The sequence below is a fragment of the Cuculus canorus genome, chromosome 20 (assembly GCF_017976375.1).
Source record: "Cuculus canorus isolate bCucCan1 chromosome 20, bCucCan1.pri, whole genome shotgun sequence".
In the NCBI taxonomy this organism is placed as follows: domain Eukaryota; kingdom Metazoa; phylum Chordata; class Aves; order Cuculiformes; family Cuculidae; genus Cuculus; species Cuculus canorus.
Window position 1 is genome coordinate 3,809,922 of NC_071420.1, and position 16,662 is coordinate 3,826,583.

The 16,662-nt window shown below is 40.6% G+C and overlaps 1 protein-coding gene across 5 annotated transcripts in view; it reads right to left on the minus strand.

The window, feature by feature from the left end:
• The window catches only part of TRPV3 (transient receptor potential cation channel subfamily V member 3), a 21,187-nt gene extending 16,072 nt beyond the window's left edge, over window positions 1–5,115 (minus strand). For 2 of the 5 annotated variants that reach the window (XM_054084662.1, XM_009558486.2), the window contains exons 1-2: window positions 4,818–5,115; window positions 556–678 (exon numbers count right to left, since the gene is read on the minus strand). In XM_054084662.1, the coding sequence (XP_053940637.1) occupies window positions 556–674 (119 nt within the window). In that variant the 5' untranslated portion in view covers window positions 675–678; window positions 4,818–5,115. Of the gene's footprint in view, window positions 1–555; window positions 679–4,817 lie in introns of those variants that run through there. The other 3 variants (XM_054084661.1, XM_054084663.1, XM_054084664.1) reach the window with 3 other exon arrangements.
• Between the last annotated feature and the right edge of the window lie 11,547 nt (window positions 5,116–16,662).

The following is a 16,662-nucleotide window of genomic DNA, read 5'->3' on the forward strand; positions in this document are numbered from 1 at the left end:
AATGAAAATTCATCCTCACTCTACAGTAACTTAGCTGACTTCAATAGCACAGTACGAGGGTACGAATTACTGCCTGTATTTCCCCATTCATATGAAATACAAATCCTTAATCCTTGTATTAATTCTATAGCATAAATTAGGAATGAAAGTGAATATTTTATTTTATAAAATAATGAAGCTGCATTAATCTGAATAATGAAAACCAGAGTGAATTCAGATTCCTGTTTGTGATGAGACTTTCCAAAGCTCCTGCTCTCCCAGCCCTCATTTTTTCACTCAGCTCTGCCTGCCCATAATCTGTCACATTCCCATATCAGGCTGTTTGAAATGCTCCCTTTTTTCAGGCCAGCATCTCCTGCATAATACCCGGTGTACCTTGCCAAGCGATCTCTTTAAAGGAGATCAGTCTACCTTCTCCTGTTGGAACATTGGCCATCAGATCTCTCATTCATATATGCAGCGTGAATAAAGATGTTAGTGATCTTTCAGCGCGTGTATCTGCTAAAGGAGATAAACCAGGGAGTTTTAGTGTTCTAGGCTGAGCTAAAGTCCTACCTTTTCTTTGTGGGAGTGCTTTCAGTCGGCTTTTTCTCTTGCTGGTTTGAAGGGGGAGTACCAGATGGATTTGTTTTCTTGCCCATTAGTGGAATAATGTCGTTGTTATCTTTAATCATGTTTCTGCAGTAGATAGATTCACAGTTACTTAACTCCTGTTCCTTTGAAGAAAGTATAATGACCAAATTTCCCATTTACAGTCTTTTCACATATAAGCACAGAAATCTTGATTTTATTTTTCTGAAGTTTTTCACTTCTCAGTTATTAAGCATAGAACATACCATGTTATGTGTCAAGGAGGGTTATATTCATGACTGATTAAATTACATTCTAAGAAAAGTGCCATTAAAAGTGATACCATAAATCCAGGAGAACCATAAATTCAAGCATGTGCCTTAAATTAAACTGAAGGAGTCTGTCAGACACAGGAACAGGACATGTTATTTGGAGTAACAAAAAGAGCACAATGACTTTTCTAAGTCACCCTAAAGTTTGTGCATATTTACAGTTAATTCAAGCAGTCTGCTCTTAACCGAGATAACTTCTGAAAAGTGGTGAATTCTGAGAAGATCTGTGCAGCAGATACAACGTGCGAAGTCAGGATTCAGATGCGGAGAGTGGTGAACACAGAAAAAGCCCTAAAATTTTACAGTGCCTGAGAACAGAAGCACCAGACAGACAATGCCCAGGCTGAGCTCAGCTAAACAATCACATGGATAACATTAAGGACTTCTGTGTCCTGGTGACACTTCTCAACATTTCTTTAGGGAAAAACAAAAAATCATGTCTCTATTGGATGGGAACAATCCCTACCATGTAACACAAAAGAATCTTAACGCATGTTATCTGCTTAAAAGCACCCACAACATGAATTCTGTAACTAATAATGAATAACTATCTTCCTGTTTCTCAAGATAATACTCAAGGACATCATTTTAAATCACCAAGGCTAATTTGAAAGCAAGAAGGTGAATTTAGGATACTTTAAAATTCATTGACTGTAAAAATAGCAAGTTTTACGAGGTCATGGGCCCATTCCCAAGAAAATCAAGGGAGTATCCTCCTTCCCCAAGGACAAAAGATAAAAATCACTTGACTGCAAGTTCCAACAAAATAAACTACACATTGTCCCTCTCCTGCCTCCACTTTCCTTAAGGTGACAAATGTCCACACAAACTTTTCACTCCTGTCACGGTCTTGTAAATGTTCTTTAGCAGTAGAATTTCCTCATTATAGGAATATCAAGACATACAAAGCAGATTGCAAAGTGTGTTCGGAAAGACATGTCAGCTGGTATGAAAAAGGAGATAGGAATATCAAATATGTTGATATGGGAAAGAAAATCTCTTAATGCATTTAAGAATGGGGAATTTTCAATCCTAAATACAGACAACTGAGAATTTACAGGGCACAAACACATGAAAAGTGGAGCTGTAAGTTATTGTCACTAAATGGATCAGAGAAGAAACCTGAAATATTGGGAAGTACTCTTTACATTTAAAAGTTTGGCTTGAAAAAAGAGACATGAAAAAATATTTGTTGCGTTTTCTAGCATTGGTAGACATCTTCATATCAGTGCAACTCTAGAAATACACCTAGCTCGGATGCGTTTCCCAAGAATTCATATCACAATTTTCATAGAAATAATTTATGAAGGGCCAATATGACTTCCGTGGTGCATCTGCAAACACAGAAACCATAGCTCTCACTGCAGTAAGCGCACAAAAGAACCGAACTTGGATATTACATATTCAAGGCAGGAAAAAGGGGTTTGTCTATGCCTTTAAAAATGCAATTCATGCAGGCTTCAGACACATGTTGTATCTGTGAATACACAGATAAACAGTTAATCTTAACACAGATGAAACAAATTACTGTTGTCTTGCTTAGTTCATAAATAATTCTGCTATCTACTTCTTACCAAGTACTTTAAGAATACACAGCAGTTCATGAGCAAAGACATTTCCCATCCAAAAGAAGAGGCAAATGTGACACTTGATATAAATCAAATATAAGGGGACTAGAACAAGACGGAGAAGGACTTTAAATAACCTCACAAAAGAACTGACTTTAAAGGAAGAGAATAGTTGGAAACAGACTAATAGGTCAAAAAGTGTGTTGGCAAAAAGAGCTGCCAAGTTGAGAGGGGCACAGCTGGTAGGTGTGTGCAGTTGGAGGGGTCAGCGTGGTAGGAAGAGCTGGCAGAAATAAAGACCAAGGTTAAAATCTCTAAAGCACATAGAGGACACAGGGAAGAGGCTCTCATTTGTGAGCAGTGCTGGAGCTGCCCAGTTATGGCAGCACATTTCTGCGTGGGCCATCTGTAGGGGAGCGAGTCAAATCCCCAGCTGCAGCCAGTTTTCACCACAGAGATTTTAACAATGACACGAGAGCAGGTTACATCGTTTAGGAGAGGTGAAAAGAATCAAAGATAGCACTGAACTTACACTGGATGATGGGCTACTGAACCTTCAGTGATTTAAGGAAACAATTTGTGAAGGAAAAAGGAAAGATTCACTTTTGTATACATGCCCTATGGCTTTCAAAAGCACAGAGGGGATCCGACTGTGTAATCTCAGCTACAAAGACTATCTAAAATGATACTGCAGAGTCTGCACAAGTAAATAACTGCGAGCACAATGGCTGAAATGCCTTGCTACTGTGCTGAGGTAGCGTCTGTTTCTCATTTTTAATCACGATTAATTGTGTACTTAGATGAAAACTCAGCTAGGGCTTTTGACTATATGGCCTACGGAGCTCACTTCTTATTTTAACTATATCTATGCAAATCTCATGTGAGTTAATGGAGGTTTTTAACGCTTATCAGGTTCTTTCCTTACTCTGCTTTGTTAGTTTAATGACCAACTGCTTTCATCATCATCTTCCTGCGCACTATCATTTTCTGTAATCTGTGACATGTAGAGAAAAATAGTGCAACAGTCTGAAGAATGTTAAATCATAAGTACTGTAGCTTACATCACCTGATATGGAGTGCCTTCTTTTGTTGCAACTATTTTTTATTCCTATTATCAGGTTAATTGTTGCTTATAGGCCACCCAAGAAGCTGCTTATTTGAAGTGGGCAGTAAGACAAAAATATTGTGTTGATTTATAGAATTAAGAACTACTTTGAAGTAGTTCTTTGAAGGGGATTCTGAGGACATTGGGAACTTTGTATCTCACCTCCAGTGTGCTGAGATAAGAAAAGGGCATTTCTCCATATTGGTGACTCTGCCACTCCTACAGTAAGTGGCACTTTAAACACTATCACAGACTCACCTCGTGATATCTGAGAATAAGAAAAATCATATGTATCTACCTCTGTAGCTCAATAACAGTATAAAAGTGAGTGGCTAAAGAGAGAATCCTATAAATCAAAAGAAGCACTTAGCTGTGATATCATGGGACAAAAGTCTTCTTCCTTCAGGACAGAGGGGTGGACATGACTACCAACAGCTGCTTCATTCACAAGATCCTTCAAACATTCACAGCACAGACCATGATGCCTTCTAGCACTTACGACCTAACTTTTACTAACTCATAAAAAAGAAATCCCTTCCCTGAGAGGACAGATGATAAAATTTCATTTTGCCTTTTGTGCATTATTTATGTTATATGAATCCTATCAGCAGAAAGTTACACTTGATTGAGTTTCATCTTTCTGTAAGATTTTCAAACTTTTGAGGGGCATTTGTAGACCTCGGGTGTTATCAAAAAGTCATTTTCTTCTTAGTGAGCAACTTGTTCTTTACTATGAAGGGTTTTCCTAACAGAAACCCTAAAAGACTCTGAACAGCAATGTCTTCCCCTGAGGAAAACATTTTACAATTATTTACCCGCCTATCTCTGAATTAAATACAAAGAAGACATTTTACTGAGTTGAAATAAAAACTATTCTACTAGGTTATGTATTTTACTTTTGGCAGTCACTGCATGAACTGAAAATTTCAGTGGAAGGTGAAAACATTTAAATTTAGCTTGTTTGGTAGTATATTTTGGATCCCATTTGCAAAGAAATGTGGAAGTGTACCAGGCTGACAAAACCAAACTAAACACGTCTATCTTCACTTCTGAATGCCCAAGGCATCAATGTGGCACGGCTCAGGAGAAAGACAGATTTATAAACTGGAAAAACAGAAACAAGCACAACAGAAAAGTTTTCTCCAGCTGAAAGATAAGTTTAGGCTTTGTCTCGGAGATTTCACTCTCCACAAAAGCATCACACCTACACCGAACACCCACAGAAACTCCCAAAGAACTTACCCTTCTTACGAAACTTGCATTTTGGTATCAACAAGGTGCCTCAGAATCGTACGAATGAAGTTCGAAGTAGGGGCCCACTGACACCGCGACAACATCCGAAGAAGCTAATCTGCCAAATGAGTAAAACTATATTCAAGCTCAAAACTATCCCAAAAACGCAAAACCACCCTTCTTCAGTCATCCAGCTTGCTCAGCTGTTGGAAAGCAGAGATAAGTACAGTGCTGGAGTACTGCAGCCTTACAGGGTTTGCTGCATCTGAAATTAGGGAGCGGAGAGAAACTTGCTAGACAACAAACGCTTTACTGCTAAAGTGGGATGACACACACGCACACACTAATTATATACTGAATTACTAAAGCTGAGTCGCTCAGACATGACTTAATGGCAGCAGTAGAATATCTAAAATGATCACTGCTCTGCAGTTTACAAACTGTTTTCAAAAGAAAATGGTTATGTATGTGCATTTGGTTTGTAAATGACATCCCTTTATGTCATACTTAGTTTATTACAGATTATGGAACTGTTCAGAAAACACAAAGCAAAAATGAGAAAATGATCGTGCTAAGTGCTCCAGAAAGCAAAAACTCCTGCTATTACTTTGAAAATGTAGAAATGGCCTTAGAAAAATCTTGCAGTGATAATGTCAGTGAAAACACGGTGGGCATGTTTAGATTTTTCCATGTCTATAATAGTTTTTGATGAATGCCTACCCTTAGGGTCTGTGAGAATTCACTCAGGCGTGTTTCGCATACACAGTACTGGTGTTACTTCTTGCTGTGCCAACTGCAGGGAATGGCATTTTTCAGCTTTGCTAGTTTTGAGCTGTTGAGCAATGGTTAATGCAGCCTTTTGTTTTGGGATGTGCCAGAAGAGCAACCGTAAATTTTTCTGCTGCTCTGATAAAGTCTTTCCATCATCACCAGAAATAACATGACTAAAACTTGTATGTCTTTGCAGTGAGTCTAAGAGATGTACTTACAGCTGCTGGTCTTTCCTTTACTTGATTAATAGGTGGGAGCCTAAGTGGAACTATGCAAACCAGCAAAACAGGAAACTTTGTCCGGCTGTCGATAAAAGGGAAGAAAGAATCAAGTCTCAGTTTTTTTTGGTAGGAAGTAGATTGAAAGTTTGGCAATAAAAATGTAAAATATCCTAGAATAGCAAGACCTAGAACCAGACACTTGAATCTGAAAAATATGGCTTTAAAATATGCCTACAAACTGTAGGTAAACAAGTCCTGTTCATCAAGTAGGTATCTTTAGGGATAGGACTACTGGGCACTACATTTGCCTCACTGCACTGTTTCTGGTAATGAACCAGCTTCCTCCGAGCAATGTGGCAAAACAGGCCATGCCTAAGCCAGTTTGATCTGGCATTGGGAAACTTTTGGTTTGATGTGCTGAGCACATATCTAGCTTCACCTGATAAATATATGATGTTATATCCCAAACTCCGTATCAGGAAAAGTTGCTCACACCTTGTCAAATAACTGTGCCTAAGCTCATACACTACAATCTAGAGTCAGCTGCTTTGATGGTCTCTTACCTGCTGGTCTAACAAACTGGAATAAGGACTGAACACTGCACATTTAATCTTGTCTGGGAGAAGATTGGCTTAGATCTGAGCACAAACTGTGAGAGACTGTGTAATTGAAGTACTCTGAGAATGGAAATGTGAAAATAGCCAAAGTTAGATTAAATCTGGGTGAAGGTGCATTTGAGGACTCTTGCTCTAACTCCTGTATCAACCACAGTAAAAGACCGCTTACGAAAGTCTTTTGCTACGGGAAGAAAATGAGTTTGGCAGCAAGCAGTACTTTGAACTCGGAAAGCAGCTATATCTGAAAGCGCCCAGATCTGTGCGGTTTAGCAGAATATAGGATCTAGCAGTGTGGTCTATTTATAAGGTAGTGGCAGTTATCCAAAGAAAAACTGGGACAAGCTACAGCAAGAGAGCCAGAGCCCTGTTTCAAACCTGCCTCTAAAAAGGTGTAGAAGACTGTATGAGCTGTGACAGCTCACATGCACTTCACCCTGCCTCTTCAGTGTTAACAGCTTCTTGTTCCATTAAAAGGACTTGACTTGCTAAACCTAAGTGTGGCATTTTCTGTGCCACGGTCACATTTCAGAACCACGAACCCAGACTGTTTCTAGCTGATCTTCCTGAAGACAGACAAGACCATCATGTGCTACACATAGTTGTTGTAAGCCTGAACTGAGGCGTATTTTTAGGGCAGACTTAAGACTCAGGAAACGAGGCAGAACTACAGTAAGTTACATCTGTGCAAACATTTTCTTATAGTTTTAAAGGTTACGCAGGTTAATGAATATGTTCACAGACCTGCTCCACCCTGAAATTTCTGACAAGGCTACTATTTTTCAGAAACCATGCAAGGTTTTGCAATAGGTTCTATGAGGACCATGCAGATCATTTTATAGAGTTTTACAACAGTTACCAGCTGTTTCAGCTACTAACAGAAGCCGTAAAGGTCAGGAATATTAAAGACCAGGCATGCATCTCCTATGGAAAATTACTGGGAAACATTAGCTTTTGATAGTCTGCTCAGAAGCTGCTTATTCGGCATTCATTATTTTGTTTTTCTAGCAAGTGTCAGACTCGCTAGAAACTAAAATGAACAAGATGAAGGAAACCCCAGATGGGAGGGATTGAGCATTTGGAGATCTGCCATCTGACCATCAGCGACTCAGAGCTGCATTTTCTATTCTGCTGCTAAGTGACACAATCCTAGTCAAACTTGCATTAGGAGTTATTCAGATTTTGTATTTACTTTTGAGATTTTCAGTACCCCATGGGGAGCCACTAAGGAGAAAAGCCATTGTCTGAAAAAGCATTTTTAGCATTAACAGGTAATAGGAAGGATAACTGTAAATTACTTTTTGTCAACATTCCATTCCTCAGGCTCCTTAAAAATAATCCACAGCTTAAGTATTAAAACACTGTGCATGCCAGCTACCAGCAGTGGCCCAGTTCACCCGAGTACAGCGTTTAATTGATTCACAAGTCTTTCACGATTTTTCCACTGTGGAAAACATACATTTAAATTCTTTGTTTCTGTTGAAAAGGATTCAGAATTGTTGATCTGTTGCGAGAAGAATCCACAAGACATCTCCTAAAGACTACATTTTTAAATGAATGTGGATGCATTCAATGCTAGCGGTATGGTTTACATTGAAAAACCACATGAAGAGATACTTCTGTAAAGTATGATAAGATGGATAAGATGCTATCACTTCCCTTTTCCCCATAATTTTTCCAGCTTTTAGCCAGGCAGTAGGAAGGAAGTAGAACAGAACAGGAAAGTCTCAACAGCACAGTCAAAGCGCTACCCCAACCAGAGCTCAGGAAGGGTGCTTTGCTGCCAATTACATTTTAAGAAAGTGTAAATATCGCAGCTATTCCACCGGGGTGATGCTGTAGCAAGACAAAGCTTTACTGATCTTACTGGCTTGCTTGCTGATATTGAACTCTTGATTTTAGGAGTCCTGTTTCTTTGGTACAAATTCAACCCCAGTGCTGAGAGGTTTTGTGTTTCCGATTTCTCTTCAGTCAGTTATGATGAGCAGTCAGTTGTGTCCTTTGCTACAGATCTTTTTTTACATTCCCTAAAAATGCTGCACCAGGAAAAGAGATTTGTCATCCCATCTTTAATCAACAGATTGACCTTGATACTTAGCACTTGCCTTCACAGGGCATTTTACACAAACTTTATAAGCGATGAATAATGCAACAACTATCGCTTAAGAGATCAGTGTTACTATCTCTCATTCTCCCTACAGAAGAATGGAAGTCTGTAACCACACAGAATTCAAAGAGACGCACATCGCTTTTTAAAGGTTGCTTTTTTGTTTCCACAATACTTCAATGCCAGTATCATCCCAGATGAAAAAGTCTTCCATTAATATGCACATCAGCATTTCCCCATTTTAGAGATGTGGGTCTGTAAATGATTTAGGCATTTTTAATAATTATACTTGACTTTTCACCAAACTCTTCCTCGTTTTATAGATTATGTTGAAACATCATTTTATATTTTTCACAATTTATTCAGCTACTTTTACTCTGAGAGGTGAAAAATAAACTCTGTCAGGAGAAGTCTGTACTTAGTTTGTTTTTACCGTGCTAACACTTTCAGATATGCAAACTGTGCTATAGCCCAAGTAATTGGCAACAAACATTTCCAGATTCAGAAAGTGCAGCCTGAGAAGTAAAATAGCATACACCTGACTGTTCTGTAAGTACCCAGCTTCAGCAACACTATCACTGATGCAACGCTTTCCTCATTCCTCCACACAAAGTTAAACTCGTTCTAGGCTCATCTCCGTGCGCTGCTACACACAGGTACAAAGAGCTTCTCACACTGCTCCAGACAACTGAATAGCACTGGCAAATATTTAAATATTATACTCATAAACCGTGAGATAAGAGATTGTTTTGTGCAGCAGAGTAACAGAGAAGTGAATTAGCCTGTAAGTGTTTGATTATCACGTAACAGGAGACAGCCTTGTGGAAAATCATTCCAGGAAAATACTGGGCTATCACTTACCAGTTGGTACAGCCCAGATTGCAGGGACAAGTCAGCCTCTTCAGCAATATTGCTATGCATATCTGCATAAGATACATGCCTGGAGATTTTATTCCCCAGTGATTCCTGTCATAAGTAACAGTCCCATTCACAAAAGGACACAGAAGAGCTACTGGAAGTTCCATCACACATATATTCCCTGCAACCATGTCACTATGCAGCTTATTCTTTTGCTCAGGCAAAAAAACCCAGAGGGAACATGACCCTGGTGTACCAACAGAACAGCATTCTGTTGGGACTCTCAATATTAGCCAATAGCCAGGTACCCAAATTATTTCCTATTCCCCCAGACTACATTTTCTGGGCCCATTGCAAACAGTTTTCTCCAGTTGCAGTGCTGATGCCCTGAGACTCCTGCCTATCACAGTGAACAAAACTGCTCACAGTGCTCCTCAGTCTGCCTCTCTTTCTATAGCCAGGCTTGGGAACGTGAACATCCATAGTCTGCATCTGAGCAGCACCTCGCATAGCAGGGCCCTGCTGAACCAAGGCTAAAGTGCACAGAGGCAACTCTAACATATACACTAAGAGAACAAAAGAACAGAGATGAGCCTGATCCCATATCTCAGCTCCTACCCACTTCCCCTCCCTTGCCAAAGAAACAAACCAGCCTCCCTTCCTCTCTTATTATATTCTTTCTCCACCTGACAGTGCACTCACTTCCACCTGGATCTAATTCCTGCACCGGTGGAAGGAAAGACTCAGTCTTGAAGGAGTTGAAATCAATGCAGTGAAAATAACTTAATGTAAGTGGCATCAGTGTTAGACTCCAGGTCATAGTTATCTCTTCTCTTAGCAAAGTTACAGGGGCTACATAAGCACAGGATAATAGCAAGAGATGAGAAGAATGACTCTGTCACTCCTTTCCTGTGTCTTTTCCCACATCTGTTCTACTGTTAGCGTCCCCTGCCACTCACAAGGCAAAAAGTAACAGTGCAAACCTACAAAGACCTTTCCCAGTCCTCATTCCATCAAAGCGTAGGGCGTCAGGCACTTCTTGTCCCCATCTTGTGCACATGTGCTGTCTTCTGCTTCTGCAGGTCACAGCCGATGCATGCTTGGGCGGGGAGGCTCACATGGGTCTGCAACTTTTTGTGACTGCTATTTGAGGAAAAAACAAAATGAGTTTTAAGACCATGAGATATGACTTTTTTTCTTTTACTGGTTCTCACTTCATAGTCACCCAGGAGATGCCGTGTCTCCTGCATGAAACAACATGCCACGCTCCATCAAGGTCTTTCAAAGCACAAACTTTGCTTGGCTGTTTTGAACTTCATAGTCCCAACTAGGTCAGGGTTGTTCTCAAACTATTTCAGCGTGAGTTCGTAGCCTTGGTAAATCTTCAGTTGTGGTGCATAGTTTCTGGTAACGCTTAGCAGTGCAGGGGAATTAAGCAATATGAAAATGCCTCAAGGAATACACCATGAAGAAAGCGTGCCCCACCTATGTGCTACATTTTTTTGGTCTAGTCTGTACTGCCGCTGCTTGACTCAAGTAGCCTTTGGGGGGTGATCACCAAAACTGGAGAGGAACCTTAATGTTATCATAATTTCAGGTTGAGCCAACAGATCAGTCATTTGATTTTAAGAACACCAAACCTCCCATTTTAAACCGAAAAGATCAGTCTCATCCCTCTAAATCTGGGGAATAGCTCTTTCCCCTTCCCCCTCCAAATATTTGGTTAGTCCTGTAAAAAATATGAGGGAAATAATCGGGTCTTATACTGAGAGCTGAACTTTGCATCAACTGTAGCCGCATATGAGATACTCACTATAACAAAACAGTCCCTGCAGGTCCCTTCCACTTTTTGTCAAGCTTTTCCTGGGAAATAAGTGAAGCAGAATTGAAGGTGAACGTGTACCAGTTGAAATAAACCCTCAGATACTTTGGTTCCCCAAAATAAGAGAGCTAAAACCTGCAGGCCTTAGGCTGCTGCAGTCAGGATGGCACCGGATATATTTCCTTATGTGGGCTGAAGTTTGAAACTTCCAGTGTTTCCAAAGGGAGTTCTTTGGGCAGACAGGCATCACATGTGCCCCACAGAAAGATCATCCTTTCAGGATACTTTTTCCCTGTCTGAATTTCAAGCCATCAATCTAATTAAAACTCCTTTTATTATGCGAACCGCCTCCTCTCTTAGCCATTACTTCAATTTGCTGTTATTCAGTGCTGGGCTAAGATGCAGCCAACTATATCCACCTGTCCTTGCAAATCAGCCTGTTGAGAAACCTTTACCTGCTTCTAGCCCCAAACTCCACTCTTCTGTGTCTTTCTGGTAATGAGGGACATTGCCTTCCTCATGTCCTCCTCTATGCCAATTAAACACTCTTGGCTTTTCCCCTGTAACAGGAGCTGAGGATGCAATGCTTTTTCTCTAGGTGGTTCCTTATCTACATACTGCTTTGGAACAAAAGGATCTGCCTGGGCTAAACCTATTATGTCAGCTTGGAAACAAATTACTTTGACTTAGTGACATGGCTTAAAACTGCTCTTACTCGCCAAGTGAGTAGAACACTTCCTTCCAGTTTCTGTAATCGGGAGTTGCTCTCACTCGCTGTGGAGCAGCCCGCTGACATGGCAATTCCAGGTGACATGAGTTTTCATACCAACACCGGGGTGACTAAAATGTTGATTGTAAAGGTTGATTGCAACAATGACCAATAAGTATTGTTCTGGGTAATGATGAAGTCTGAAAACCTCGGTGATTCTGTGAATGTTCACGTCTCCTCGTGTCCACTCATCGCCCACAGATTGAAACAGGAAGAGTTACTAATAGTGATGCAGCTCTGCTGCAGCACGGCAAACACTCCAGAAAGAGAGAAGACCAGCGAAGTCATTTAGCTGATCTCCTCTCCTTCCCAGAGAAACAGGGTACTCTCCACCACATATTCTGAAGTGCTATGTACAGTTTAACATCTGATGTAGGGGAAATTGGGTCCATATTTTCTCTGTCGAAACTATTCCAGAGTCAGAAGTAATCCCAGTCTGCATGGCGTGGGTGGCAGAAAGCACTTCAGAGCCCTACAACCACATAAAGAAGACTCAGGATGTCTATGCTGCATGTGGTAGCATCAAGTAAGAACTCTTCCTCCCAGGCCCTAGTAAATCTATGCCTGTTGCCTAACGGAGCAAGAAAGACTTGCTTACAAGTATCCAAGCATCCTTCACTGCTAAAGGATTCTCTCTAATGCACCCAAACATGCAAGCTGGTGTTAAATACCCAAGACGCTGGATGACAGCGGGTTGCTCTGAGCCTCACCATACCTGGGATTTTTAACATACGTGAATTTTTTTGAGTTTGGGAGATTTACTATGACTTTGTTCAAAAATACCATATAAAATTCCTATTGATGGGGTTCTGAAAACTTCAGGCATCAGAACCTGAGTCCACTGGCTTTATTCTTTGAGGCTATGGGATTGGAAGGATCCCCTTTGTTCTGTAGCACAGCAGCACCTGTTGGGCACACACCTTGTGGATTTTTGATTACTGAGGGCTCCAGCAAACATGCACGACTGAATAATGTGCTCTTATGATACAGACGCCACAGAAAAATGGCAGGATTAGCTGGCGTTTGGCAAAGATAAATATGATTCTACGTAATAAATTTGATCAAAGCAAGACGGTGGTGTCAGAGGGAGAGGGTCTTTCCTGGGGCAGATCAGTTATGGGGTACCCCAGAGGGACTTGGCAGCATCCCTCTGCACATAGCTTGGGAGCCCTCTTGTGGCCCCTGGTGTCTTCTGTGGGCCCCACTAAAACCTACCAATGTCCTGCCTGAGAAGACACTAACTAACATTAATGTTTAATTAGGACAAAGGCTATTCAGTATCCAATGCCAGCTGCTGCAGAGGGCACAATGAATGCACAGGTATAATAGGTTATGTAACTCCAAGCTTTTCAAGTAGGACGTATATTTTTCTCACTTCAGAAATTATTGGTGTTCGAAAGACACACAGTTCAGTTTACATGGCTGATGAGACAAGCTGCATCTCAGGTACAGCAATGCTGTAAAATACTGAGATTGCTTTTTTGCTTTTCCACATGTTCATCAGCTCATTTTCAACTCCCAACCAACTGTAGCCCAACTCAGCTTCGTCCAGCTCTCCTCTTCTTGCTGTCTCCCATCCCACCCACATTTGCAGTCGTGGCTAATTACAGTCGTCACCCACAGACAGGAGGTGAGTACATCAACACCATTCATTCATTTCTGTTTCTTTTTTGCCAGTGTGCTGGGACATATACAGTTGTCAAACCTGATCATCTCATATTAAGCATTTACACAGACACAAATTAATGTGACTGATAACTGTGAGAGTACAGATCTTTACCAATTGCAAGCCTCAAGGAACAGCACGGGATCCATATGCTGTTTCTAACCATGTGCAGTGTGAAGTAATAATGCAACCTTCAAACTAAGAAACTCCCCAAGTGTTTAAGACACGGATTCTGCAAGGCCATGCAAAATATGTTTGCAAAGATGAGCAGAATCTCCACAAAACAACACAAGTAAGTAACACATTTATTGTCAAGCCATGCTCTTCCCCAGCCAGTGGAGGTATCCAGGAGCAGGAATAGAAAGGTGCAAGGCTACTCCTAAAGCACAAATACTTCTAGTCAAGCCACCTCATGTCCCTGTGGGTGAGCTGCAGCCCTCCACCATGAGAGTGAGTGTGCTGTCTGTCCATTCCGAACAAGTATGAACCCTGTAGGCATCCCACCCAGTCTGCCTGAACAGAGACACACCTTCTTTTCCAAAGGCAATTTTATGCACCTACACAGAACGAAGATGAAGAAAGTAAACTGCGGCAAACACAGCCCTGAGCAGCTGTGTCTGAACAAACATGTGTGACGCTGGGTTGGAGTGACTTCCAAGCTGTACCCTCCTCTGTGGGAAACAAATTTCTGCCCACTGCAGTAACTGACTGATGATATAAGCTGCAAATTCTGAGAGGTCATTAATATCTCACTCTAGAAAAGTGGGATAATTGTGTTTGCTTCTCAGAAAAGACTAAGGGATTTAAAAAATGCAACCAAAAAACCCAACAGCACCACCCTATCCCACAAATACAGGCATCTAAATTTTTAACCACAACATATGATGGATATTTTCACTCAGAATTCCAACATTTCTGGTATTTATTAAGAAGTTCCCTGCAGTCTTTGTAATCTTATTGAAGCAGAAAAGGACAGGCAGAGGTCTATATTCTGTTCAGGTTACCCAGGGCAACTGATCAATCCTTCTGGATAGGCACTTGATGTAAATCAAGGTGAAATTTAAGCAATGGATTAGGTCTCTACTCAGGTTGATAATGAAGAGAAATGGATCCCTCACAGGGAATACAGAAATTTCACGAATCCTTTCCAGCTACAACATGATCCTGGTGTGCTTTCAAGCATAAATTTGACCGGGCATGCAAAGACATGGAGGCAATCAACTACATTTTCCTGGTCAGCCTTTTTCCATATTTATCCTTAATAGTTTTAATAATAAATTACTCCACTGTCTCAGCCTGTCTGGTCTGCTTAGCTGTACTTGTTTTACATGAGGACTGTTTCTTGCCACGTTCAGTGTGGAGTACAATGAAGTCTTGAGTGGAACCTATAGAGATTGCTATCAAAGGTTGGTAGATCTTTATAATGGTATAAAGCTGAACGTACCTCCTATGAACATCTTTTGTGGTTTCCCTGTCCAACAGAGACAAAGCTTGTTGGGTTTAAATTCCTATTTTTTTCCAAGCAATTCTTTCAAACCCTTTGTCCAGCTATACCCTACAAACTCTACGGAAATAAAATTACATTTCTCCTGAATGATGTTAACAAAAGAAACGGGAATTATGAGTCCTCTAGATGGTGCTGCTATTTCAAATAAAGCAAGTAGATGCTTGAAGATTTTGTTGAAATATATTGCTGTATATTCCTGTGAGAAAGGAGCACTGTGACAAATCCTGACCCGTCAGAAGAACTGACGTCAAACAACCCAAAACTTCATCTAACAGTGCTCGCAGCAAAGAGCAGTCTGTATGTTAATACACTAATTGCTTCTCTTTAAGAACAGTGAAAGTTTCAGCATCTTACTAAATGCAGAAAAATTATAGGTATTGATGAAAATTATCTTTCAAAGCCTGGCTCAATTTTCTATGTCTTTGATTTCCAATTTTCCCAATAATTTGCTGACCCCTCCAGCGTGCCTCTTTTCAACTTCAGTGACTCACAGGAGTGTTCTCTGACCACAGGCTTTGGATGAGTCGCAGGCCAAGCATGACGGGTTTCCCTGGCAAAGGCTGCATGCTCTGGCCCAATTTCACAGAAGCACTTGAGCACAACTGTACTTCAAAGGCAACCACAGAAACAGTGCACATGTTCAAGCTGAACCCCGTGGTTAAAAGCTTTTTTGGCTTAAGGATACTTGTATGTGCACAATGTCTTTGTGCATTAAACGTTGTTAAGCCTAAGTGCTTTAGTGATATGTAAGAAAGGAGGTAAAATAATTTACCTTTTCTTGCCCAACAGAGTTGCACAGGTCCAGCACTTGAAATAATGGGCCAGCTGTCCCTTAGACAAATTTTCTTATCCTTAGCTCCTTTCTGTCCAGCCATTTTCCAAGAAGATGACAACGTTCCTCCTATTCTTTCCTCTCTTTCCAGGGCTCCTATCTGTAGTTTCAGAACATCTGCCTATTTTCTCTCTCAGATATTTTTCCTGATTCTCTTTGTAAATCCAGCCAGATGGATTTGCAGCACCAGATTTCTTTCCTCCTGTTGTCACTGTCAAAGTCAAGAACGAAAACTTTCTGATTTCAAGATTATTATTGTTATACATTATTATACAGCTGACCTTTGAAACATATATTCTCTACAACCACTATCTCTTACTTTGTGCAAAGTTCATCTGTCATCTAAATAAATGTCAAATTTGGGACCTTGTTAAGCCTTCAGCCTCAGTAACAATAACTGTGAATTATGGAGTTTACTCAGTGTAAGAGAAACACTTATTTCATTGACTTTGACTATTCAACCTTTAAAATTTCAGAGTATATTTGTTCTTGTGTGATGAGAAAAGAATAACAACATCTCTAGATCACTCATTATTTTGCATTCTTTCACTGTGTTCCCACTTATTCATATCCTTTCCAAGAAACTTTCCTCACAGGAACATATCTCTGGCCTCTTGGTGATTTTTTACTGCTCTTTTATCTGTCCTTCTCCAGTTTCCTAGTAGATTGGTTAGTTATATTCCGAGG